Genomic DNA, 26023 nt, shown 5'->3' on the forward strand with positions numbered 1-26023 from the left:
TTTTTAAAACTCGTCTGTATTGTGGTTGTTTGCAAAGAAACAAGAAATGATCACAGCAAATGGTTTGACGGTTTCAGAATGTTTATTTTACGATTACTGAAATAACAACGATGTTTTTATGAGAATCGATTTAATGAATTTCTTTACTCAAGTATATATTATAACAAAAGTGGTACAAAATATATATAAATTCAATCACGTTATTTTTAGAGGACAACACATACTAGCCACTTTTAATGCCCGGTAGGTGAAACGAATTTGTAAGCCTAATTCGTTTGGGTACGTCGCACATTATTCTGTTCAAAGCCACGTACCCAAGTGTTAAGTTGTGTGAAAACTAATTAACGTATTCGTCTGTCAGACGAACATTTAAAGTGCGCAAACTTAGCCTCGTCGTTTCGCACGAGACAATCACCAAGCTGAATAAAGTGACGAAAGTGTCGAACGTCTGAAAAAAGTTCTCGCGACCCTTAGATTTTAGATCCGCGTAAATAAGAGGAGCTTCGAACTCATTAAAACGTCCGACATTCTCGAAAGAGCGTGTCGCTAATGAAATACACGTTCCCGCCTTTAAATGAAGATCGCGGCTTTCAAGCCGGTATGAATGATGGGAACGAGTCTCGCCGAGTTATGGAGCCTCCGGTTCCTAACTATCTTCCCGTTCGCATCTTCCGCATTCTAAGCCCGTTCCGTGTCTCGAGGCCCCGAGAGTAATTAGCCGCGGCGCGTCTATGATTGACAAATAGCAGGATATTTGCCCGGACGATTTTGCGTTTGATTGCGCCTAATTCGCAAACACGGGGAGCCGCTGTCAGCCGGCGCCGTTCCTGTTTGCACACGCGATCGACGCCGTTGAACCCTGCGATTCACCACTTCGCACCCCCGAAATCTCTCTACAGGTGAGCCTGATGGCAGAGTCAGTCGTAAGCGAGAATAAACAGACGACAGTCACCGAACGCGCAGTTTAATGCCTCTGATCCGGTTAGGCGAATACCAGCCGCTTTTCGATACTCGCTCTCGCACACTTTCGCTACGGTGCTGCGACCGGTGCACTGTTTGCGTAAAACTTGCCGACTCCGCGATAATATACGGCATTCTCTCCGTAACTGTCGCAACGGTCTCTACCGGAACTGACAAAATTTTATTCCCACCACTGGGGGATCCCCCTTCGCACCAGTCAACCGGTAAACATGCTCGACAACCGAGTCAGAGGTCGAGCATTGGTGAAAATCACACAAACGAAAGATTGCAACTTTCCTAATTTCTCGTTTATTTTTATGGAACTTGTACCATCGGGTTCGGCTCCTTTTTCTGATTAAAATAATATCCAACGCGATATAGTGACGAGTATAATTCTGTGGTTGCCAGGAAAAACGCCGCACATGTCACAATTTTAAAAAATATCAGTTTATTTATTAACACTAGGTTTACGGGACCCGTCAAAATGACGAGTTCTAATATTTTTAATTTAATTACTCGTGTAATAAGCGATTAAAGTATTCGTCGTAAAAGAGGACGGCGAAGGTGGAAGATAGAGAGACAGAGAGCTATCCTTCTCTACGTTCGGCACACTTCAAAAAAATGGAGTACCTCTTCTAGAAATGTCATCAGACTCGATGATACTGTCGTGAAAAGGGATCAAAAATTTTTTTGAGATGTTTGGTTCTATTTATCGGTTTTATACGGTCTGTGAACGAATACATTTATGGTGTCTAAATGGATAATATTTATTGGTTTATATTCGTTACGATTCGGACATGTTAACTGCAACCATGTCGGCATATACATACATCTTTACATTGTTTACACGCACAAGTCCGATTGCAGCCGAAATTCCTAAAAAGTTTGAACCACTTTTATGGCGTTCTTAAACTCTGACAGAAGCCACCCCGCAAACACTAGAAATGCACTTCGCCTTGCTGCTGTATTCCTCGGTTTAAATTCATAATGAGAAAAAACATGAATGTGCAAATTTTCGCTCGCGATTATATTGGCAGTAGAATATGGAAACAAATGGAAAATATGAAAATCTTTCATTGAAATGAACTTTGTGCATTAACTAATACCAGATATTTTGTTTAAAGTTATCGTTGGTAGAAAGACTGGAGGAACGTTTTTCTGTGCCCAACGAAGAGAACAAAGTTGAATAATAAAGGAAGACTGCTTCTTTACGACTTCGCTCTTTCGAAGATTGCAATGGTGAACCTAAAATATACAGCTGCGCTTCTTTTAAGTAGATTGAGTCTGCAGAATATGGTGTGCAAGAAAATCAACAATTTTTAAGACATTCCAATTTTTCGTACTATGTATTTAAATATTCACACACACACGTTCAGAGATTATTTCCTGCACTGTGTCACTGGTTAATTTGAAATAATTATTTACTATATCAAGATTGAATTCACATAATAATTCCCATTTACATTGGATATTCCAGATGAAACATTCTTCTACATGAAACTGGGAAATAACATGAATCTTGAAATAATATCTCATTTAAATAAAAGTATTCCAATTAATAATATCATTTCATTTGAAACGTAACCAGCCCTGGACTAATTGTAAGCTCACAAAATTCGGTGAACTTTCTCTGACAGGTGTCGAAATAAAACTATTTCCACCGAACAATTGAGCCAATCAATTTCAAGTTAAACAAACAAATAAAGCACAAAAGTCCAGCGTTACATTCTACGGTCAGCCTGTGGTTATTTTGATTCATACGTGCTCTGCCGCAATAAAAGACTTTTTCCATTCAGTACGAATATCGCGAAATAATATTACACGTTCATTGGTAACTAAAGTTTGCTTCGCAAACGGTGGACTCGAATAAAATACAGTCGAATTGTTTGCGTACTTTTCAACACAATAAAGGCTTGATATCGTAAACGGCTTGGAAGTTTCACACGCAGCTTGACTGTGAATTGAAATGTTCAATTACTGTTCTATTGAATAAATTCTCTGCACACTTCTTCCATGAAAACCGACATACATATTTGTTTCACGTATCAACAAAATTAAACCGACATACATCTAGCTGATTTATTTTTTTTAGTAAAGCAGAGCAACCACTTCTTTGCAGTCGGAGTTATTTTAACTGGAAAATTAAACACTTCTTCCATTCATTCAATATGATTTTCTTCATTTTATGGATATGAAATTGCTATAATACTTCATGCAATACTTAAATGTGTAATAATTGATTAGACACCAACATATTTAATGATGTAAACAATAAGAGCAATTATTTTTCTTTTCAATTTATAGTTTTATGTCGCATCAGCTGCTAGGTTATTAGCGACATCATAAAATCAGTTTACTAAATAAATACTACATTATTTGTTTGATAAGTTTGGTTCCCGTACTACTTGATTTGTTATTCGGAATAACATTTTGCCAACAGTGCACAAAATGGGAAGCTAAGCTCGTTATACGCGTGTCTCGAAGACGTCACAGGACAGCGGCGCATTCAGAAAAGATATTGACTCCGTTTCAAAGTAATCCCATTTCCCCGGCTAAGTTAATTGACTTCGTTTGAAAGTGTCGTTCTGTGGAAAAAGAGAGGAGTCGCGTATTTCGTTCTGACGGTGGGTATCCTCGCAAAAGAACAACGTCAACGGTGTGAAAATGGAGGTGTCGCGACGGGGGCGGATGACACAAAGGCAGCACGCGGACTAGCCTAATGAAATATGCACCCTCTCCGCGTCGATCACGAGTGACTGCCGTCTAATAACTCGAAATACGCGATAAATCAAACACCGGTCACCGGTGTATGTAATCAACGAATCAAACCGTCGACGGTCCGCATACTCGAATCGATGGTGCAATTAATTCAAACCCCTCGTCCTTGACTGTCCGACGGGCCGTGTCATTCGCCGGCACGAAAAACCATGACGACAAGTGTATCAATGTCAGTGCAGGGGACGAGCCGCCACATTATGCGGTTTTCCAAACATTTTTCTCTGCGGGCTGCTTGAATAACGCTTAACTGTCACAGTGGTCGTATGCGGTTGTCATTAATCTGTGACTGGGCTCAGAAATACACTCTTATTGCGATATATAATCTTTATTGTAATCTAAAAAATTTCTACTTTGTTGAATTTACCGTGGATTTATAAACGAAAGCTTCCCCTTTACAATGAGTCGAGTGTTTGTCGTATAATCCTCCATCAGGAAGTTAATATCCAGACTGTGGATCTCTATGCAAAATAAAAATGTTTTGCATTGATTGAGGGAAGCAAGAATAAAAATTGACTTCATCCCTTAACGACTTTGTTACATTAACCCTTCGCACTCCTTTGTTGAACGCGACTCGTCATCAGAGAAAGAAAAAATGTAAATGGAACTGGTTTTTATATGTATCTGCTTCTTCCTTTATTTATTTAATTTCTTATTTTTTAGTTAAAAACAAATATCAGTTATACAAATATAAACAAGTAGCAGTCAAGGAACTTTCCTTTAAAGTAAACGAATAAAACACTTAATATAGTAGGGAGTTGTTGGCAATAAAATTGAAAAATATTTCGAAGAGCAAAGGGTAAAAAGCAACGTTGCAACATTCTTGAATTTTTAAAATCTTTTACTGTTTGTATATCTCACCCATCCAATTTCTTCATAAATGCATAAAATTCGCTGTCTAGTTATTACATAATACAGCAGATCGAATGGAAAAGTATTTCTATAACATGTAAAATATTGAAATTATAATTGACCGCGTAAAACTTTCATCCGCTACTAATGTTCGAAAGAACTGTATCGATTTTGGGGTTAAATCGAGCCCCATAGATTCCCGGTGAAATTGCGGAGAAAAGTTATTAGGTTCGGAACGGAGCCAAGGTAGAAACGCATAAGCATAAAATTGAAAGGATAATCGGAACAACGGCGAGTGGTGGATGCTCGCGAATTAGAAGCCGCTGAGATACGCCGCCGCCATTATGCACACCTTGCGGTGTAAACGGCCAGGCTAATGACTTAGCACCGAATTATCGCGCGTCGCTCGACGTCCCCGTAAATCTACCGTTCTGGCTTCTCCCTAATTGCGAGAACCTTATTACCCAAATTAGTTACGAATTTGCTTAACACCCGTAAAGAGATGACGGTTCAGTTAAAACGAACAACAATGTCGAATCGAGGACTGCGGAACTTTTTCTTTTCATGCAAATCGTTCTCGATTGGCAATGGCTCTCCTCCGACTACACAGAAATACTTCGCGTCAGATCGTTCAGAAAGTACCGCGGTCTTTTTGTCGAGGAAATTTTTGTTTTATTTCGCTCACAATTTTCTTCCCAGAGGGTTTTGCAAGCTGATTTATCGATTGCGAGTTCACTTCAACTGCAATAATTAGACCGCGCATTTCGTGCATTTATGAAAGAAATAAGTCTGGAATAATGATATTATTTTCGTCCAATTAAAATTATCGCATAAAGATTTTCATTTGACTACAATTCCTGCAATTTGTGCAGATAATTTTAATTTATAATGCATACCCCCAAGTATAGGATCCATTTTCATTTTATTCAGAAGAATTTTTGGAAATGGAGATAATGTATTCGTTTAATGATTTTTTTTTTAATTTATAGTTTTATGTCGCATCAACTGCGCCAGACATTTTAGAGTAATTACGATTCGATAAAATGGTGGAAACTCTAGCGAACAGAATTGGTTAATATTGTTTAGATCACAGTGGGTGGCACGGAGTCGGACTCTTGCTTTAGCGTACAATCACGCGAACATTATTATTAATATCTGCCGTTACCCACAACAGTTTACGAATCATGTATTTTATATTTCGGCGATTGTATAATTTGAATATCTTGTTAAACATCACAGAGGCTAACAAATACAGCGAATTAATTGAAAATTATAGTACCAGTGGTCTACAATTTAGATTACTTATAAAGTTATGAAATAATTAACAAGTTTAGCCGCTATATCCAATGTGTGATCGTATTGAATCTATTATGCATCGAATAACACGGCTAATTGCTGCCGTGTTATACGAAACTACGCCATACGAGACTGCAAATTCGTACAAATAATTAGATTGCAGATCTTTATGGAAAACTAAAACTTTCTATATCAATTACAAGTACAGTATTGACTTGTTAAATTCTTTTAATCTTCATACTGTTGTAAAATTCACTTATTTTTATTACGAATATATATATATAAAATCTGTAGTCTCTACGATTGTGTTCCAAGAAAGTGATTCTCCTTAAAATTGTTAAGAAAACTTAAAAAATCATGTAATGGGTCGCCGCACATTTTTTAACGCGTTATGCGAATTTCCGTGTGATTTGAGTACCATGTTATTTAAGGGTTACCGGTAATTTGACCTGTGCTTTATCCTTGTGGCTTCTACTTTGCATATCAATCAGGCAAATGAGCATGGAGTAACTTGGAGGGAAATTTAATACCTGAATGTTCATTATGCGAAGTTATAATAACATATAACCGTCTACCTTCGGTAAATTTATACTGGAAATTAACGCTCTAACAACCACGCCCGTCGAAATGGTTTCGTTTACGTGAGTTTACAATTGTTGAAAGTATCATATGTCCTCTCAGGAAGTTCCAGTTCTAAATCAACCAAATACTTTTGCCTGAATGTCTAGCTTTTCTAGGAACGGTTTCAATCTGTTTCATTTCCTTTCTGCCAAGCTACTAGTTCAACAAACGGAATTAATTTCAGACACAAACACATACCTGTACGATATACAATTAATTCTCAAATTATAATTTCATCGAAAGGTGTCAGCAAATGAACAAATAGTGACGTTTGGTTCGGCAATTAACATTTCCATACTTGTTCTATAATTCTGTGGGAGAGTTAATTAACTTTGCCCACTATGAATAATAAAAACGAAACTGCTGGACAATATGAACAATATTTTGAAATTTATTGTACCGTTCGGTCCATTTAACCGATTGCTCTTTGTTCGAAGGAGAAACTAATAACTACATAAATGATTAATCTGCGACCGAAAAGAGGTGTACGAAAGTTATATGTATATGTATAATTCAAGGTGACCTAGAAAAATCTTAAAATTTTTCAGCACTCTTTCGACAAAAAAATTATACTATACTCGATAATGAAAATTTCGATCGGCCTGCTGATAATAAACTGATCAACTGGTTCTCTATATATGTATATCGATATCAGATGGAAACTTATAGAATGGAATGGATAATATGATACGGTACGGTCCCATCACTGACAAGTAACACTACCCAACTGATACTCACTGATTTGAATGAAATTAAACACCGAAAAATATTAAACACGTGTTTTTTTGTTCCGGCTAAATACGCTTTTTAGAGGTAGAGAGCACCCCTCAACCTCTGGAGATGGAAACGTTTGTGGCTAATTATTTCTTAAAGGATACAGTTTCTCAAAAAAGTGCTAGATCCAGAGTTGTACAGTTCAGAGTGATGCACTTGATGACGTCTTTGAAATCGACTTTGAGGTCGATTTTCAAGGTTAATTAAATTTGGGAATAATAAGCCGGACTTGCCGGATGTAGCAGTTGCCGGACCTTGAGCGCATTCTGTATCGATAATAATCAGTAATTTTATGCGATGACTCTAAATCTGTCATCAGAATTGATGTGTTACGTTATTTTCCCAAAAAAGAAAAAGGCTCTTCCTAGAAAAAATATGAATCCTTTAAGAAATAATTAGCCACAAACGTTTCCATCTCCAGAGGTTGAGGGGTGCTTTTTACCCCTAAAAAGCGTATTTCGTCGAAACAGAAAAACACGTGTGGCGGCCTAACTTCCTACAGGCGCCACAAGAGGGACAGGTAGTTGAGACCTTTCCCGCAAGTACTCGATTCCTCAATGATTTGTATATATACAGTCCTCAACCGCCTTCCGACATCCCAACCGTCTAAGGCAGGGCCCGCTAGATAGCCTTACTGATGAGTCCTCTAGCGGGCCTAGGACGAAACGCTCCTTCCTTTTTCCTCCTCTCTTTCAGATTGGCCGAGCTTCCTTTCCATCTTACATCAGCTCCCACACACGTATTTAATATTTTTTGGTGTTTAATAACTACGTTAAATTTCATTCAAATCAATGAGTATCAGTTTGGTAGTGTTACTTGTGAGTAAGATGTACTAGAGATCATGGTTTTGAACTTGTAAATAAAATACTAGTGTACTGTGCTGAGATGACAAGATGGGACCCGGGGCAATATTGCCAGATCAAGACTTGTGTCCCCACGCTATCTTCCTCTGGTCACGTCCCGCGTTACATCTCTGTCATGCATGTGTCCGGCACTGGCAGAGAGAGAAAGAGAGGGAGAGAGAGAGGGGGTAACTGTTTCCCCTCAATTCGTGCTCCCTCCCCTCATTTAGTAACACTGCCGTCAGTATTTAAAAAATGAAATAGGGATCTCTGAAGGGTTAATACGATTTCCGTCGTTTTTGAACGTGACAAGGGCAGATCCTGTTGCGCCCAGCGAACCCAAAAAGGGTCAACCCCTAAATTCGGCTGGCCGATCACGTCGTTCGGGTCTCGTCTGTTTCGAATTTGCTGTTTAAATCGTGAACAGCAGCGCGGGCGTCCCTCCCCCGCACGGACGTAGAAATAATCGTTCCGGCGCGAGTAAACGAGGGATCTCTAGCACGATCTACGAAGTGTCCCGTCAGACGACTAAAGAACCTATTTCCACCCGACCGGCCGAGAAAGAGAGAGTAATTATTATCACGCGAAAGGATAAGGAGAGTTCGTTGGACTAACTTCCGCCGTGATAATTTATACTTGCCATGGTTCGTGCGGCGTGGAGAGACACACAGAGAGAGAGAGGGAGGGAGAGAGAGAGAGGGGTGAGTGGGTGGGTTCGAGTTGTTCGGGTTCGGGTTTAGTTGTAGGGGCCAAGACAACAAGGTGCGCGAAAGAGAAAGCCTGCGAAACGGGTTGTGGGAAAGAAAGAGCACAGGTGGCACAATGCCGACTTCGCGCGTTTCCATTTGAATGTAACTTGCCAGGGCTCTAAGCTCGTCCCTCTCTGTACAGGGGCACACGTAATGAACTGGAGATGGCGATTACACAATAAATCGAACTGGCCGGCCCGTACCTCTGTGTTGTCCGCCGGGTCGCCAAGACACTCGGAAGCTGATGGTGTTGCGATTTGTGTTGGGCTAGGTCCGGAAAGTTTGCCGCGATTTTCGGGAACTTGGATACTAGGACATCGGTCGCCTCCGCGCGCATTCGGACCAGGATATGGGCGAGGTCGTTTGCTCCGGGACGTTGGACAGAGATACACCTAAGCGACTCTGTCCCTCGTTGGACCTTTTAATCCCTTGCCTTAATATGGCGAGCTGAGGAACGTAGCAGTGCACGTCCAAATTCTGCAGATTCCAGTTAATACTGTTTTTAGAATCTTGAAAGCATTATTTATTTGCTGACAGCGTTAATTGATGAAAAACTTTACTCTTTACTGAAAGATGGAAGTATTTGGGATGACCTTGCAGTGACCTTCAAATCCACAAAAAACAATTTATATTCTATTATATTCTATTTATATTCTAAACTGTTTGTATTTCTTGTATAATTTGCGGAACATACTAAAGACTGTGGTATAAACAAGCTGCAGGAAAATCTTGAAAAAATTTTTCAAGTGATCCTTTAATTGTCATCACTAGACTGCGGATCTTTATGCAAAATAAAAATATTCTGCATCGACTGTGACAGAAACAGCAGTTAAATAAACATTCATGTCATTAATCAAAAGTATTTCTTTTTACGCTTCAATATTCTTAGATTTTTTACATTTTTCATTGTTTTATATCTCTCTCGTGCAGTTCATTTTTTCATAAATGCATAAAAATCCGCAGTCTAGTCATCACTTCACCTAACTAATCAAAGTTAGCTCATTCCAATCTCAAAGTGGAGTAATATTCCTTCGGAATCCTAATTTCTAACAACATGTAGAAACCGATCATCTGTAACATTCAGATTCCTTAATTATTTAAATATCAGGACGGAACTTTTAAGTACCGCGGCCGTTCCGCAACATTGATTTAACTTCTTTAATAGAATTTTGAAAGTTATCCGAAGAAAGAACTTGGGCACGTAACTTCAACGTTACGCTTGTGCGGGAAAGAAAAATTGAAAAAGTAATTACGACGTACGAACAATGAACTGTAAACATAATACGCGAACAACTGACAGGTAATCTCATTAGAATTTATCGCCGAGATACGAGCGAATACTTTGAAAATACGACTTCGGTGTCTTTTTTTACGCTGTTCACTATGAATAGGGTTTGACCGAGCCTGGTTCTGTCGGTTGTTTGAATTACAGCTTCTTTTACATGCAGAATTCGTTTCGATTTAGCTTGCTAAACTAAGGGTGGATTGACTGTAGATACCAAGGACCTGTCAGTACAATTCAGAGACAAGATTGGTCCTTTGAAGGATACTACTCCGAGCGGGTCCGAGCAGTAAGCGTCTCTTTGTAACGTGCGCAATCGATCTACATTTAAAACGAATGTAATTCATTGGTCTTAGTGCTGGATCTTAATACACAACTGCTCGACCGAACAAAAATGGTTTTGTATCGTGGTCAATCGACGTTCAATTTAAAAAAAACTATATATTCTATGTTTGCACAAAGATAAAATCATAGGATCAAGAATAATCTTAATTTCTTGTGGAATCTCTTTAGTTGTTAGACACGATCAGCATTTGATAACACCGTCTTTGGTAAGCTTGTCCAAGTACTACCCCTCTCCGATTTCCAAGGTCACCATTCTCAGTAATACTAACACAACAATCAATCCCAAACATCAATAACACTAAACGTACCAAGCCATAAAACCAACAGGCACGTGGTTGCCTTATAAAAATGACAAGAATTAATTTATTTATAGACTTCCCGCGGTTATTATTACAATATGTGCTCTAATAAAGATATTTATTAAATCATTTCTTATGAAAGCATCTTTACAATTTCATTGATTATGAAATAAAAAAATCTAGAACCGGTCATCTGACCGGTTGTGGTACGTTTAGTGATAATTTTGATATTTATATCCGATGCACGTGTCGAGCAAAATGAAATGTGAACGCGTTATGAGAGAACAAAAAAGTTTCATGTTGATACGATGGCCCAGATTAGGCGAACGTTATCAACATTTGAGAAAACCATCAATGTTATTCGCATACTCATATACAGAAATTCCAATTTTATATATACATATATTGTAGATAGTCGGGGTCAAATGAAACCCGCTTGGTTCATTGATTTCGCGCGAAACGATACATTTGTTTCGGGTGCTCGAATAATTTGAGCACCCACTGTATCCAGACACGAGAAAGAAGTCGGTAATTGAAAGTCCCCTCGCGTGATTCGAATGAAAGAAATGCAGCAAATGCCATTCTCTCTTCCTCCCTCTCTCTCTCTCTCTCTTGTGGCTCCATTTGTTTCCACGAGTCAAGTACAAGCGAGTCTAATCCCATTGGCTGCTCAAAATCACTTCTTGAGTGGCGCATCGACTTGTCTTTGTTGTCTTGCTTGGAATGAAGCAGAGAGTTCTCGTTTCTCTCGAAAAAGAATGATGTAAGGGAAGGTCACGCGGAACAGGGTTATTGTTCACTTCGCGAGGTTATGCTCTCGTGTTATTGAAAACGTACAGAGATGGGAAACTGTTATGTTCTGCATAACAGCAATCGTTACAGATCAGTTTATTGCGTTCTCGCGCGTTTAGTGGCCATGTTTCTGTACCCAACGATTGCGATCTTATTTTCAGTCATCTTTTCACTAGCAAATTCTAAGAGGATCATCGTAAAGTTTCGATTTTCAAACCTACGATAAATTTAGTCGCAAAAAATGATCTAATGCTTTTAGTGGCGTTGAAATTTACAGTATTTTCGAGGAACGTGTCTTCAGCTTCTCACTCGGTATTTCGTGCGAAAACACCTTCGAAAAAGATGAATGATGGATTTTGAAAGTGAAGGCTTCGAGTTTTAGAACGAATCCGTGTTTGTTTTTATACGATCCTGTTTGACGCAGTTAGTACAGTTTATGTATCAACAATTATATGTATCAATAAACAGATGTTGACACTGTATACAATATCTTTTCTAAATGCAATGTCAATGAATACACCTTGGTAATTTTATTGAATTTGAACGAGGAATTTTGTTTGATTTATTTCTTCATCTTTATGCAAATTAAAATCTTCTGTGTCGATAACCAGAAGTAGGAAACACAAAAATGTATTCTTCTCTTATTAATTTGAATATGTCCATAATAATGGTAGTCTTGGATTATTCTAATATTTTTTTCACTTTCGTATTTCGCCTAGTCATATTTATTATAAACGCATAAAGTCCGCAGCGTAGTTATAAATGACAGAAAATCGCACTGATAGCAATGATATTTGAAGAATTCAAAGAAAATATAGTAACTACGATATTTTGTTTACATCGCGAAGGAGGAATAACGGTTTTCGATTGTAAACAATTAGGATATCAAATAAATTGCGTCTACTTTTAGTCTGCAGTCCTCGCATATAATAAAATTCTGTTGGAATCTCCTTTAAATATTTGCTCCGAAGCCGGACCTGGATTTTCGAACACAGCAGCCTGCTGAATTTACGTTTGTCTCCTGTCAACTCTATTATCAAAGTTTCCCTCTACGAAGAACAAACATCGGTGTCCAACTCAGTTTATACTTGTACAGATTTCTTTGCGATGCGAGACTCGACGTTTTTACAGGATGGAAACACATTGTTGCATTTGCTGACCGACATCGTTCCAAATGTACTTACAACAACTCGTTCGTGCTCGAAAATTGTAAAACATTTCAGAACAAATAATTAAAGTCGCGCGTTCAGTCTAAAAAGAACATCGTGATCAAATATTTTAACTTTCTTTTAACATCTGTTTTCTACATTACAGATTCCCGAATTTTCCTATCGTGATAAAATATTTAAATTTTCTAATTAGAATACTCTTTTATGATTAACACACTTGTTTGCATATTAGTAAATCCCAAGGTCCGTGCTGTTTCTTGGATCGTGTAGTTACACCATTTTTTTGTGGCCTCGCCCCTTAGTTTTCTTGGATCAAATTTTTACTGTATTTCCAATTTGTAAACATTTCATAAAAAACATTCGATGTAGCTAGGTTTATATTTCAGAATTGATAGTTTTAATGTAAATTTGACCACTGCCTGTAAATATTAAATATCAAATGTAAATATTAAACCACAAAGTTCGATGAGCTATGGATACGTGCGGTACCTCATATTTCCATTTCAGATACTACTGCGCTACTATTAATGATAAAAATAAGTAAAATAAAAGCACGCACTAGTACTAATTAATCTAGGACAGAAGATCGAGTAACAAACGGATTACTTTTTTAACGAAAGTAAATAAAATATACGGAATAACATTTCTCCTTTGGGATTTCATTCCCCAGGAAATCGAATATGAAAATTTATTGGACACATGTGCTACCCGATACGAACAGCTAATGCGTCCGACGATTGCTCGCTACTACCACTTGCGATAGAGATTAATGATGTTATCGCAATTTATTTTCCATCGATCAAAGCACACGCGTATTATCAGTCGATGTGAAATTAGTCTGAAAAAGTAATAATCATCTGTAAACATTAACACCGGCAGAAAAAGTCGATGATGGACAAATAAACGACGGATTAGGTAGCGTTCAAACATACGCGCACGAATATTCGTTCTACATTTCCTCGAACATGGCAGCTCGCGTGCCAAAATTTTTCCCGTATAAAAAAAAAACAAGTTTATCCTAGATTCAAAATTACAAATATTAGAAATTAGTATTTAGTTATTTATTTGATATCATACTACGGTGTTAAAATTAATAAACCGTAGTTTTAGTAATTAGTACGTGGCTCTTTTTCGTCCACAATAATACGTACGAAATGTTATCGATTTCATTTTTTAATATCCAATGTTTTTTGTATTCAGAACATATAATTCTTCCATAAAATGCTTGCACATATTATTATAATATTTCACGATAAATTAGGAATAATATTACAACGAAGTACGATAGAAATATGAAGCCGCAGTAATCGGTACAGTTGCAGAAAGTGTTAAAACGAGATCCAAGTTCGGAACGAATTCGAAAATTTCTGCTGGCGATGCTTCGCTGCAATTGATCGTCGACCGGTCACAGAAATATGAATGTCCGAGGCATGTAATTAGAACTGTTCCCCGAATCATCTCGGCCGCTTTGATTCGGCATCTGATCAGAAAATCGATCGCCGAAAATGGTGGACAAGAGGGTCAGTGGAATCGGTCTCGATCGATGCTGGAACTAAATTTACAGCGTGATCTCGCGACGTCGACGTCGACGTCGTGCGCGAGTCCGGACTAACGCGGATTTTATGCAACTATATACGAAGCAGTAAAACGGGGGTGGCGATTAAAGAGATCGAGTGGCGTGATAAGATTTCGATCACCACTCTCGAGTTCTATCACGCGTACAATGGACGAGTATTTCTTTTTACCGTGTACCCGCAGAACGACGTGTTCTAAAACGAAAAATCGTGCACGGTTTTTCTTTTTTTTTTTCGAGCACCGAGGAAACCGAGTTTCGTTCGTGCTCGAAGACAACGATAGGGAAAGTCCTCCGCCTTGTTCTGCACGACGAAAATCCACGCACACTATTATTTCACACGTTAACACGATATTACGCGTACTGAGAAATGATTCCACTTTCTGTTCACAGAAAATGTTTTATTTCTCTCTATAATTACGCTGTAACACGTTAGTTTCAAGTGCGGTATGAAACGCGATTAGTTCAAGTGCGAACCATACACGAGCGAAACGATATCCGCAGATCTATGATGTAGCTGTTTCCTGAAGAGTGCGCGTGAGGATTAATAAAATATCGTAACTGCGAGGAGACTGCCGGCGAGACAAATGATGGCTGCGAACGTGTTAATTAAGCAGGAATGACGGCCCGTTTTGCTACAGGAGACGCGGAGAACGTGTGGCGACTTAGTAAATAACAAGAAATGACTGGTCGTTGGTTGATTCGAAAATCAGGTGAAGTCGAGGAAGAAAGAGTCATTTAATATGCTGAAATTCTATTTCAATCGAATTCAAAACTGTTGGTTAATTACTTCGGAGCACTTGTGCCGGAAGCCAAACAATTTAAGAATAAGATACAGCACATTATTTTCAGAACTGTTCGATTATTTCAGAAGAATTATATCAAAGGAAAATAATTTCAAGAACAAGAAGAAGCACATGATTTCCGACACTATTAAATAATATTGAATCAATTTTTAGAGCAATTATATCAGAAGCAAATAATTTTAAGAACAAGAAAAGGCGCATCATTTCCACCACTATTAAATGATAAAGGACGATGAAATTACTTCACAAAGCAATTATATCAAGGGAAAAAAATTTGAAGAATATGAGACAGCACATCGTTCACTTCAAAGTAAAAGAGTAGAGTACAGTGGCACGGTAAAAGAAAAGAAGGGATTTCATTGGAATCAAATGGTGAAGCCGACATTGTACGAGTAATCGGTGTACATATTACCTATTTCTTTGAATTACAACTGGGAAGTACAACTTTAAGCGGAAACACGTTATTGAATAAAATATACATGTATGAAAGTCGGAATACACGTGGGACAGAGGGAAGGCAGGAAATTTCACGAAAACTACAAATGTAAGCGGAAAACTGCGGAATGCAAGACGATGTTTCAGTAGCTTGGAAGAAGAAGTAAACAAAACGCAGCAGCGGAGATAGTATGGGGTACGTATCAAAAACAAGAAGAGAATCTCAGTGAAATCAGATACAGACCCCAAGAACAAGGAACAGTATCAGGGGATGCATGAGCGCGTTAAAAAGAAGAACAAAAAGCCTAGACTGGCTGACCAGGTACAAAACACATACAATACTTTCTGTACTTTATAGATGTTCCGTGAACGTCCTCTCGCCTAGCAGATCGCTATGAACATTAATGTTATAGTTAGACAGCGGATTTTATGCATTTATGACGAAAATTAGTAGATTTCATTTAAAACAGTGTAAACATTAGAAGAATTTAAGAATACTGTCACGGGGTATTGTCAACCTATTAAATATATCAAGAAAGCAGATAAATTTCTATTTCACTCCAGTTTGTTGCACGTCAGGTTAGGAAATTTTATTTTGCATGAAGATCCGCTGTCTAGTTATAATAATATGAACACCTTTTAATAAATCTCTTCAGGTCACTTTTAATTGTCGCTAATGTTTTTAATTGATTCTGACATTCGCATCCACGGAAACGGACACTGTAATTTTGCACAAAGATCCGCTGTCTGTCAATTATAAGTTGCTTGTTAGACCTCAAACTGTTTGTCCAATTTTAATTGGAACTAATTAAGCTAAATCTTTTCATTGCACATTTTATCATCGCGTGAATATTACTCGTGATTTTCGATAACCGAAGCTCCTACAGGAAAACGAACTCCACAGGAAGGAACATAAATAGATAAGTAGACAAGCCGTCGCTAATGACCAGAAGATCGATGCAACGTAAAATACACACTCGAACGAATAAATAGCGTGAAGTTTATACTAGCAAGTGTGTCCGGATATTTTCGTGCACTGGTGTGTACTAGCCTCGCGAATGTCGAGCGACACGCGTCGACGTGCCCGTGGAGTGGAGTGATTTTACAGCGTTCTTCAGCGTCTCCGAAAAATCAGTGGAGCAAATGCATAATAACACGAAAACTGCCGCGGTGATGAATGGAGCAATAAAGTCGCGGAAGTTGGCGAATTAGTAAACAGGAAGGAACAAGTTGGCAGGATGCCTAGCGCGAACGAGCTCATCGGTGTGAAACTGAAGATTAGGATGTAGCCGAGGATAAAAGCATTCAGCTATACCAAATTCGTACGGAGATAAGAGATCCATACCGTTCGACTTCGTGCCACTCGGGGATGCGGAACAATCGTAAAAAAAAAGAAACGGTTTCAACGATCTTAGTATGTAGATATCTGCGAGTCAAGTTGAAAGTGATAGCACGGGGTCGCGCACTGATTAACCACATGAGAGCGGAGTCACTGAAAGAATAAAGCCTGACCTCTGTCAGACACTCCAACGCCAAAGGAATGCCGCAGAGTCCGGCAATTAACACAGTCTGAATTCGTATTGCGCGTCCGCAGCCGGTCGCCTTATCCGCCGCCTTTATTTCTCTACTTAGGGCGAATTTAACAACCCCTCCGTGCCCCCTATAGCGAACAGTCAGCGGTCAGTTTACGATCGTCGTATTGAGATTCTAGCCGACTCGGCTCCGGGGAGCCGAAACGACAAAGGTCTGAAACGACTTGACACATTTGGTCGCGTAGTCTCGTAAAGTTTACCAGCTGCTCTTGGAACTTCACGATTACACCGGACAATAAACCCTAACTGTGCTGTTGCCGCGCCACTGCCAGTTTGCGGACTGTTTCGCGGCGTGTCCTCCCCTTTTCGTGAATATATGTAGAATGACGGCTAGGATTTCACGCGACCGCGGTCAGGTGTAACTGTTCGAATAGTTCGAAGAAGAACGGAAGGAAGTGGTGAGAAACGGTATCTGATCCTCTATGATCGATCAGTTTTCGGAATGGGATGTCCAGCTAATCAGACAGTTTCGCTCGATTTTTACCTGGTGACGGATCGTTCAACGCGGCAGTCCATGTCACGATGCAGAAAACCGAGATCGCGAGAACTGGGAGCATATTGCTACGTGGACGACGCGGCTACGTCAACTGGCTGGCGAACCTCGGTCGCCGCGACGCTTTGCCGCCAACGGAGCGACGCCTGCGCCGTCTCGTTCGGCCGGGAAAGAAAATATCGGGGAAATATCTGTTTACAATTGTCCCGGCGACGTGGCACGCGGGCACAAGTGCCTTTTCGCGCGGCCAAAGGCACAGAGAGAAATAAAGGAAACACTGGTAAAGAAAGGGCCCGGCAACCGCAGCGCGCGGCGCCGGTTACTTTCATGTTAATCGAATCACACTGTAATTACTTTAACGATTTTCCTTTCTACCTCTCCTTCGACCGCCCACACGCACTAACACGCACACGTACACGGCCTGGCTCATCCGGACGAAGTCTTAAAGGCCGATTAATTGCGTCAGAGGCCTAGCAACCGATTAGCCGAGAATAAATAAACCGAGAAAAAGGGGTTTGTCTAATTGAATGCCGCGGATTGGCGAATCCCGCCCAACCATCCGGAGATGGACAACCGTCGATGATGGAACAGCTCTCCCGACCATCCAATGATATTTCGACGAACGTGAAGCTTTCGGCGCGGGAAGATTTACTGTTACGTCGCAGGTACACGAACTTTAGAAATGTCGACACCGCGAGCTTTATGACACCGACCATTGGAACACGGTATTTTTGCGGCAGCCTCGGCCAAGTGATATTTTCTCCTGTCGTCGAATTAACCCACCGGTCCACTGAATTCCTGTCGTTGCTGGATAAATTGGGATCCAGATTTTACACCCTGTGTGTTTATCGATACGTGCAGATTCTTTTACTTATTACGTGGACTGCGGATTTTATACGCTTATGCCAGAGATGGACCCGTGTCATCTCAAACAATTAAAAGATTACAAGAATTCGAGAGTACCAATGCATTTCTTACAACTTATTATAATCATTCAAGGGAAGGATAAATTATTCTTTCGCTCGTGCACAAAAAAAAACGTCACAGATGTATAATTTCATCAATTTATTAGGTCTTTCATAAATATCGTGATTTTTAATAAACTTATTGCGAACGCCAAGATGCCAAGCTCATGCACATTGATGTGTGGAGTGTTCAAAGAAATTAATTCATTAATTTATGAAAGCGTTCGTGCAACAAGGATGAAGTTTATTCAATCTAATTTGATTGGTCTTTTAATAACTATATATGATTAAAGCGGACTTCTTTCATCGAATTTTGTTGATTTAGAACTCCACTATAATTTGATATGACGATATTACCTGGAAGTGTTATCAAAATGTTATCAAGATTGAATTGAATAAATTTAATTCGCATATACGAACACTTTTATGGTTTACCGTAATGTTATTATTCATACTGGACCACGGATCGTCAAGGTTTAGATTTCAATTTTGCCGGGGTGTTCTACAGATAAAAATAAAGTGTTACGTGACAGAACTTCAATATTGTAAAACATTTATAGCGTCATTTCGGAGTGTCATCTGCGTTTATCGTAAGAAATTAGATATCAAAGTACTGTTAAATTTATTACAGACCAAATTTCAACGTGATTTCGTCTAATTTCTCAAACTATAAATTAGTATAATATTACAATAGAGTACTTACTTCCTTATCCGTGTTAAATCTTCAGCTTCTTCCACCAGTTACGAGATCTTAGATTTTATCATTTTCGGATATCTCAGAAGTTTCGAAAGTTGTTGGAGGCTTCAGACGAAATTGCCGAGAGCCTAGCGAGCTTCTGGTGCTGCAACGTAAAAGGCGTGATGCGACAGTTCCCTATTATACTATTTCATATTTCACGAGTTCCTATCCTCGTTAAATCAATAATTAACTAAAGCGTATTTCTATCCCGGGAGTACTCATTGAAAGTTTCATGGCACTCTTCTACAACTTTTGTACATTTGGTGTAGTTGAAAAAAATAGTGCGTAAACTTTACTTTGTCGGACTCAAAATGAGTAACTTTCTTCTACGAATTATGATGTATTTGGTATGTAATCCAGAAGACTTGTACCCGGCGCGGATGCAGATCGAAGTTTCGATCCTCCAGGATCAATAGTTGAGGAGCTATGGTCGCTTAAAGTTGAGCATTTTTCACTGGTAAGGGCGCCGCCATATTAGTTTGTAGTGACGACCGCGAGCCGCTTACCTTGCCCCCCCCCCCTCGACCTAATCCTAACCAACTCTCATCATTAAGCGGCGTGCGTCCGTCACTACAAACCAATATGGCGGCGCCCTTACCTGTCAAGAAACTGGAAATATGTCCAACTTTAAGCGACCATAACTCCTCAACTATTGATCCTAGAGGTTTAAAACTTCGATCTGCATCCACGCCGGGTACAAATCTACTGGATGGCATACCAAATACATCATAATTCGTAGGAGAAAGGCACAAATTTTGAGTCCGACAAAGTAAAGAGCAGCCAAAATAGTTTATGAATTTATAAAGAAATAATTAAACAGTCTTAATTGAAGTTGTAATTATACTAATGCTAATCCAGCTTTACTGCAATACACTTTGCATTGCTCGACGACCGAGGCAGTGGAGGGGATATTCATTTGCTTTAGATCGTACGGTTCCCGTTTTCTTCGATCATGGCCTCACTCTACTTCCATTAATTTTTTATTTCAAAAAAGTATTACGACCATGCCATCTATATGACATTGCAAATTTGACTTTAACGAGTTAAATTTACGTTTATTATGTAAATATAATAGCATATATTTCTCATAGTCCGTTGATCAGAATGTTAATAAAACTTCTGCTCGCATTTTTCAATGATTTCTGTCTGCCAATGTAAAGCCAGTATAGTATCGTATTGTAAAATGAATGTAATCATGGGAGCCAGAGTCGAGAACAGTTTTCCACAGTAATTCTAGTACAAGGGAACTTAACAACTTATTATAATCAGCTTTCAGCCATTACTTACAGGTAGACGCGTGGCCGAAGTTCGATCTTCCAAGGAAGCAGACCACACTCTACGAGAAAACGTAAAATTCCAAAGTTATAAATCCTCCGTCGCTTATCCGACCATGCATACAAAACGAAATTTTCATTTAATTTGTTTCCCATCCGTTGTTTCGTTCGGCGCATTAATCACCGATGGGGGCAAAAAACTACGCAAGGAGTCTCGGTTTAAGTTTCCCTGTGGCCGAGAACTCATTTTTATTCCCGACGAACTTCCGGTATTCCTTACGCAATAACGAATGGAAATTGCCCGTTGCATAGAAAAGTTTAATCCTACTTACGGAATACCTCGCGAGCGGCCATTCCGCTCTGTGCTTAACCGGTTGTAAAGAGCCTCGAGTCATCGAACACACCGGTTGAAACGAATCAGTTTTGTTCCCAGGAATGAGCATGCTTCTCTGGCATTGTAGTTCGCGCGCTAGCCGAGTCACGGTGAAATCACCGACACAAGTCTCACGGATATCCTTTCGATCGTAAACGATTAGAATCCACGATTTTCAACCTGTACTGAAGGGACAAGCACCCCTACGAATTCACGAATAAAGCATCCCTGTTCTTAATACACGTGTAATTATGCATATTTTTTCCTGTACGGAAATTTATTTTTTGAACAGCCTTTCAATCGGAATAATTTTTCTACAATTGGACCAATTCGCATTGTTTTAGCAATTAAAAGAATTGATTTACTAAATGAGCTGCAATAAATTTTATGAAAAAATTGCAGTTGATCATTTTTGTTCTGACAGAAAAATAATAAAAATTAAATTAAAATTAAGTAGCTGTTTATTTTTATCTAACAATAGGGTGTATTTCTTTGCACTTGCAAGTAGTATGAACATCTCAATCAGCTTTAGCAATTAAAAGAATTGATTTACTAAATGACCTGCAAACATGTTTTGTAAAAATTGTAGTTGATAATTTTTGTTCCTACAAAAATTAAATTAAAATTAAGTACCTGTTTATTGTCGTCTAACAATAGAGAATATATCTTTTTGCAAGTAGTATGAACATCTCGATCAGCTGAAAAAAAACCTCAAAAAATATTCAACTGCATTAAAAATGAAAACTCGTCTTGATTCACTGTTAGCGTCACATGAAGATCATTCAAATGAAATTGCAGGTGCAATTAGTAACTGTTTATTTTCATCTTACATCTTCTCGAACAATCGCATCATAAATTTCCTCCCACCTGTTGCCGAGTGCCGTGTGGATTTTGTAAATAATAATTATCCGTGGTAAAAAAAAGGGATTTGCGAGGACATCCGACGGGGGTGGAGCGGGTCAAGAGAGGGACGGGAACTGGAGTGTGGGTGGCGAGGTCATTACAAAAGTGCTTAGAGCATGGATGCGCACCCATGGGAATAGGTATTTGCGAGTGGCGAAATGTGCTTACTCCCGCTGAAGTCGCCAAAAATTTCGACACATCCGGGAGCATTTCATGGCGTTGTTTCTAGCGGAAGTGTCGCGTTGTTTTGTTGTTTCATCTGGCTCGAATCGCGACATTAGCAGCGAGAGGTGCTCCGTGAACGCATAAACGGACCAGGCGTTAGGAACACACCTCTGTTTGATTACGCTCGTGTGCGTTGCGCTAGACATTGAGTCCACTGCAAATACGGTGGAGCCTTCCTTATCGGAACTAATAGCGAGACAGAAGTTTTTCGGATAACAGAACAATCACACGTTAAACACTTTAAAAACTGCTGTACCATTAGTAAATATATTGTTTATCTTATTAACACTAAACCTACCACGAGAGGTCAAATGAACCATTTTAGATGTTTTATTTGACAATTATTGCGGTTGTAAAGGTGTTCTCATGGGAAGTGATTGAATACATTTTTTGGGTAATCTTTACTTTACCGGACTCAAAATTAGTACCTTTTTCCTACGAATTATGATGTATTTGGTATGTAATCCAGTAGACTTGTACCCGGCGCGGATGTAGATCGAAGTTTCGATCCTCCAGGATCAATAGTTGAGGAGCTGTGGTCGATTAAAGTTGAGCATTTTTGAGAGGTAAGGACGCCGCCATATTGGTTTGTAGTCACGACCGCGAGCCACGTGCCTTGCCCCCCGACCCCTCAACCTAATCCTAACCAACTCAGTAAGCGGCGTGAGACCGTCACTACAAACCAATATGGTGGCGCCCTTACCTGTCAAGAAACTGGAAATATGTCCAACTTTAAGCGACCATAACTCCTCAACTATTGATCCTAGAGGTTTAAAACTTCGATCTGCATCCACGCCGGGTACAAATCTACTGGATTACATACCAAATACATCATAATTCGTAGGAGAAAAGCACAAATTTTTAGTTCTGTAAAGTAAAGAGCAGCCCATTTTTTGACTCCAGTATATAAATATTATAGTAAAAATCGCACAAGATACAAATAAATTTAAAATATATTAACAAATATATATATAAAATAAAACAAAACATATAGAATTTAATTATTCTAGGTCGGAAGAAATGTTTAATTTCCGAATTAAAATGGCTCCGACTGCAAAGGGTTAGCCAGATAAGATGGTCGAAAGAGATACGGCCCCCAACGAAATTTCTGTGTGGCAAATTGCAAATTCCAAGTCAAAACCATCATGTCAGTTAATGTAATCTTGCGTTGATAGCATTCCCATTAGAGTTTGGCAATTTTTAAAAGCAGGTTTATTTGAATTTTTAAATTGTATCTCAAAATTAATTGGTCACTTCGTTAAAAATATTAATGCTTTCGTAAAGCAGTAATTAAATGGCTATCCTAAAATAGGTGTCCTGTTATGATACTCTACGTGGCAACACACAAACTGGTCAACAACAATTCGGACGTCATTTCACTTTTTCTAAATTATATTGCCTCCGGCAAACTATTATATGGACCAAAAATTGATATTTCTCTAGTTCCATAAACATTCGGAAACTGAAAAATTGTACGGATTTTAGTTATTTCAGATTTTCTAACTATTTTTTCGCGTACAGTATATTTTACTCCGTTATAGCTTGGCAGTGTTCTGTATCTTCTAAATTCTAAATAAACAGAGAAATTGTACGGATTTTAATTATTGTAGACATTTCTATGTATTTATTCTTCTGCACGGTGTATTTTATTTTGTTGTGTTTTTGTACTTCCATGTCCGTTAAATAAACTGCAAAATAGTACGGTCTTTAGTTATTTCAGTTTTTTTTGTCTATTTGTTTCGCTGTAGAGTACATTTAATTTTGTCGTATTTTTTCATATGTGTGTACGAAAGGAAATAACATTGTTTTAAATGAATATAAATATTATGTGCTATTTTTATTATATATTTTTCAATGATTTAACAATCTGAGATCATAAGGTAATTTTTAGAATTTTTTTATAGGATCGTTGAAAACTTCGTTGAAATAATTATTTCTAAAATGAACTATTTTAAATAGGAGAACAGTTTTACAATAAAGCCTGAACATTCGTGTAAAATTCCCCAAAATCACTTGATTCGAACGGAGCATAAGCCCACGGTAAATGCAAATTTTCCGTAGTGCAAAAATAGTTTTTACCGTCTTGTTACTGCAGCCGTGAATGGAAACGTAGGGATCGTTCCGTCTCTTGAATGACTTAAGAGAAGAATCGGAAGCTTAATGCGTTTCCAAGGCGGACGACTCGCTGAATTATGTACCGTAGTGAGAGCAATGGGAACATCTCTCAGGACACGTGACATTACTTTATTTTTTATTTCATGGGTGGTTCCTCGGACGAACGAAATGTTTGCGTTGAAATAGTACGGAATCGAGGAAACGAATAACAGGTATGTTAGTTTTTTATTCATAAGCAACTTTGGAAACATGAGCGTCAGAAGCGAGTTCCTACAATTCATTGTGGAAACGGCGAGATGAAAATTGAATATAAATGTCCATTTCAAAAACAACTTTTAGTATTTTCTCTATGATTCCGATCAATGGCAATGTTTTCAGAATTTATTTTTCACGCCATGTAGTAAACTAATTTTTCTCGCATCCAATATCGAAAAAGTTTTTCCAAAATGCTATAATACTACAATATCCGTTTAAACAAAAGCAACATGTGGCTCTTCCAGCGTTTTATAAAAATAGTGGGGAGCCGCAAAAATTGATGAAAATTTACAAAAAGCATCCAAAAAAAGAAACGTTCTTAAATACTAAAATGATAATTAAAAAAGTACTTGTTCGTACTTTTTGCAGTCAGTAAAATTCATCGAAGCGTCGGTTTTACGAATCTGTCTACCTCCTACCCCAATCAAAATTTATCGAGAGGTTATTGACGTTCGGATTTTCGTCGATGCTGAAGAGGACAACGCGAAAGGAAGGGATTGAAATTCTGGTAATTCTAGGACAGTGTCGTCGCGGTCATAAATCCACATTTGATTCGATAAATCCACATTGTCATGGTAAATGCGTGTGTTGTGACGGTGAGACACGAAGCAGCTTTGCGGGGTCCATTGTTACGGAAAACAATTATTTGTTTTCATTACTCCGCATAGTTCACTACGCCTCGATGCACCGGCGATTTTCCATTTTTTTTTTGTTCCCTCTTTTTTCATTCGTTTGCGACACGCATACCGGTACTCCATTCCGTTTCGCCCGACGTAAACTGTTCGGTCGTGCGATTCGAAGGATGCACACGCGAAATAGGAATCGCTCAGCTAAATGTCCCATGAATTCTGTTCTGCTAGAAGCGTTCAGTTCTCGCGGAATAAATAAAAAAACAATATCGTCGCGCTTGTTCTAGACGTTTCAATTACACAGGGTTTTCCCGAAACGATCGAGGCCGAGCGCACCTGTACTTTAACCGCGTTATTGGACCCGTTGCGGCTCCACTCAGCTTTAAACTAAAAACGCTACCATTCCTCATGATGGGCGCAAAACTGTAGCAGACTGCGGACGTAAATGCGGATTTAGATTCTTTTAACACTAAACCTACCACCGCAATTATTGGAATAATAAAAATTATTTCATAAGAATTGATTGTATAAATATCTTTAGTACAACACGTATTATAATAGGAGCCGCACAAAGTCTAAATAAAATCAATCTTGTCATCTTTATAAGGGAACATGTACCAGTTACTTTTAAGGCTGCGTAGGTTTAGTGTATTTAACCCCTTGCTGTATTTTAACGGTCAGGATTTTAAACAAAGCCTAATAAATATGAATGTTACGCCTTTCTTTTCAAATGAAATAAAATTTGATAAGTTTGTAATCAATATTTGAGCATTCAAGTAAATGTAGCCATACAAAAAATATAAATTTTCTTTTCTCTTCTACGACATTTGTGGGGATAAAGACGTTTTAATCGCTGTAACTGTAACGAAAATGATACGCCAAGGGATCAA

The 26023-nt window shown here is 38.7% G+C and overlaps 1 protein-coding gene across 2 annotated transcripts in view; it reads right to left on the reverse strand.

The window, feature by feature from the left end:
• LOC143210875 (neurotrimin) overlaps nucleotides 1-26023 on the reverse strand; it is a 230709-nt gene that overhangs the window by 151634 nt on the left and 53052 nt on the right. The window contains exon 1 of one of the 2 annotated variants that reach the window (XM_076428115.1): nucleotides 17647-19003. The exons of the other annotated variant lie outside the window; for it this stretch is intronic. Coding sequence (XP_076284230.1) covers nucleotides 17647-17719 — 73 coding nt within the window. The 5' untranslated portion in view covers nucleotides 17720-19003. Of the gene's footprint in view, nucleotides 1-17646; nucleotides 19004-26023 lie in introns of those variants that run through there. 2 annotated transcript variants of the gene reach the window in all.

The sequence above is a fragment of the Lasioglossum baleicum genome, chromosome 7, assembly GCF_051020765.1.
Source record: "Lasioglossum baleicum chromosome 7, iyLasBale1, whole genome shotgun sequence".
In the NCBI taxonomy this organism is placed as follows: domain Eukaryota; kingdom Metazoa; phylum Arthropoda; class Insecta; order Hymenoptera; family Halictidae; genus Lasioglossum; species Lasioglossum baleicum.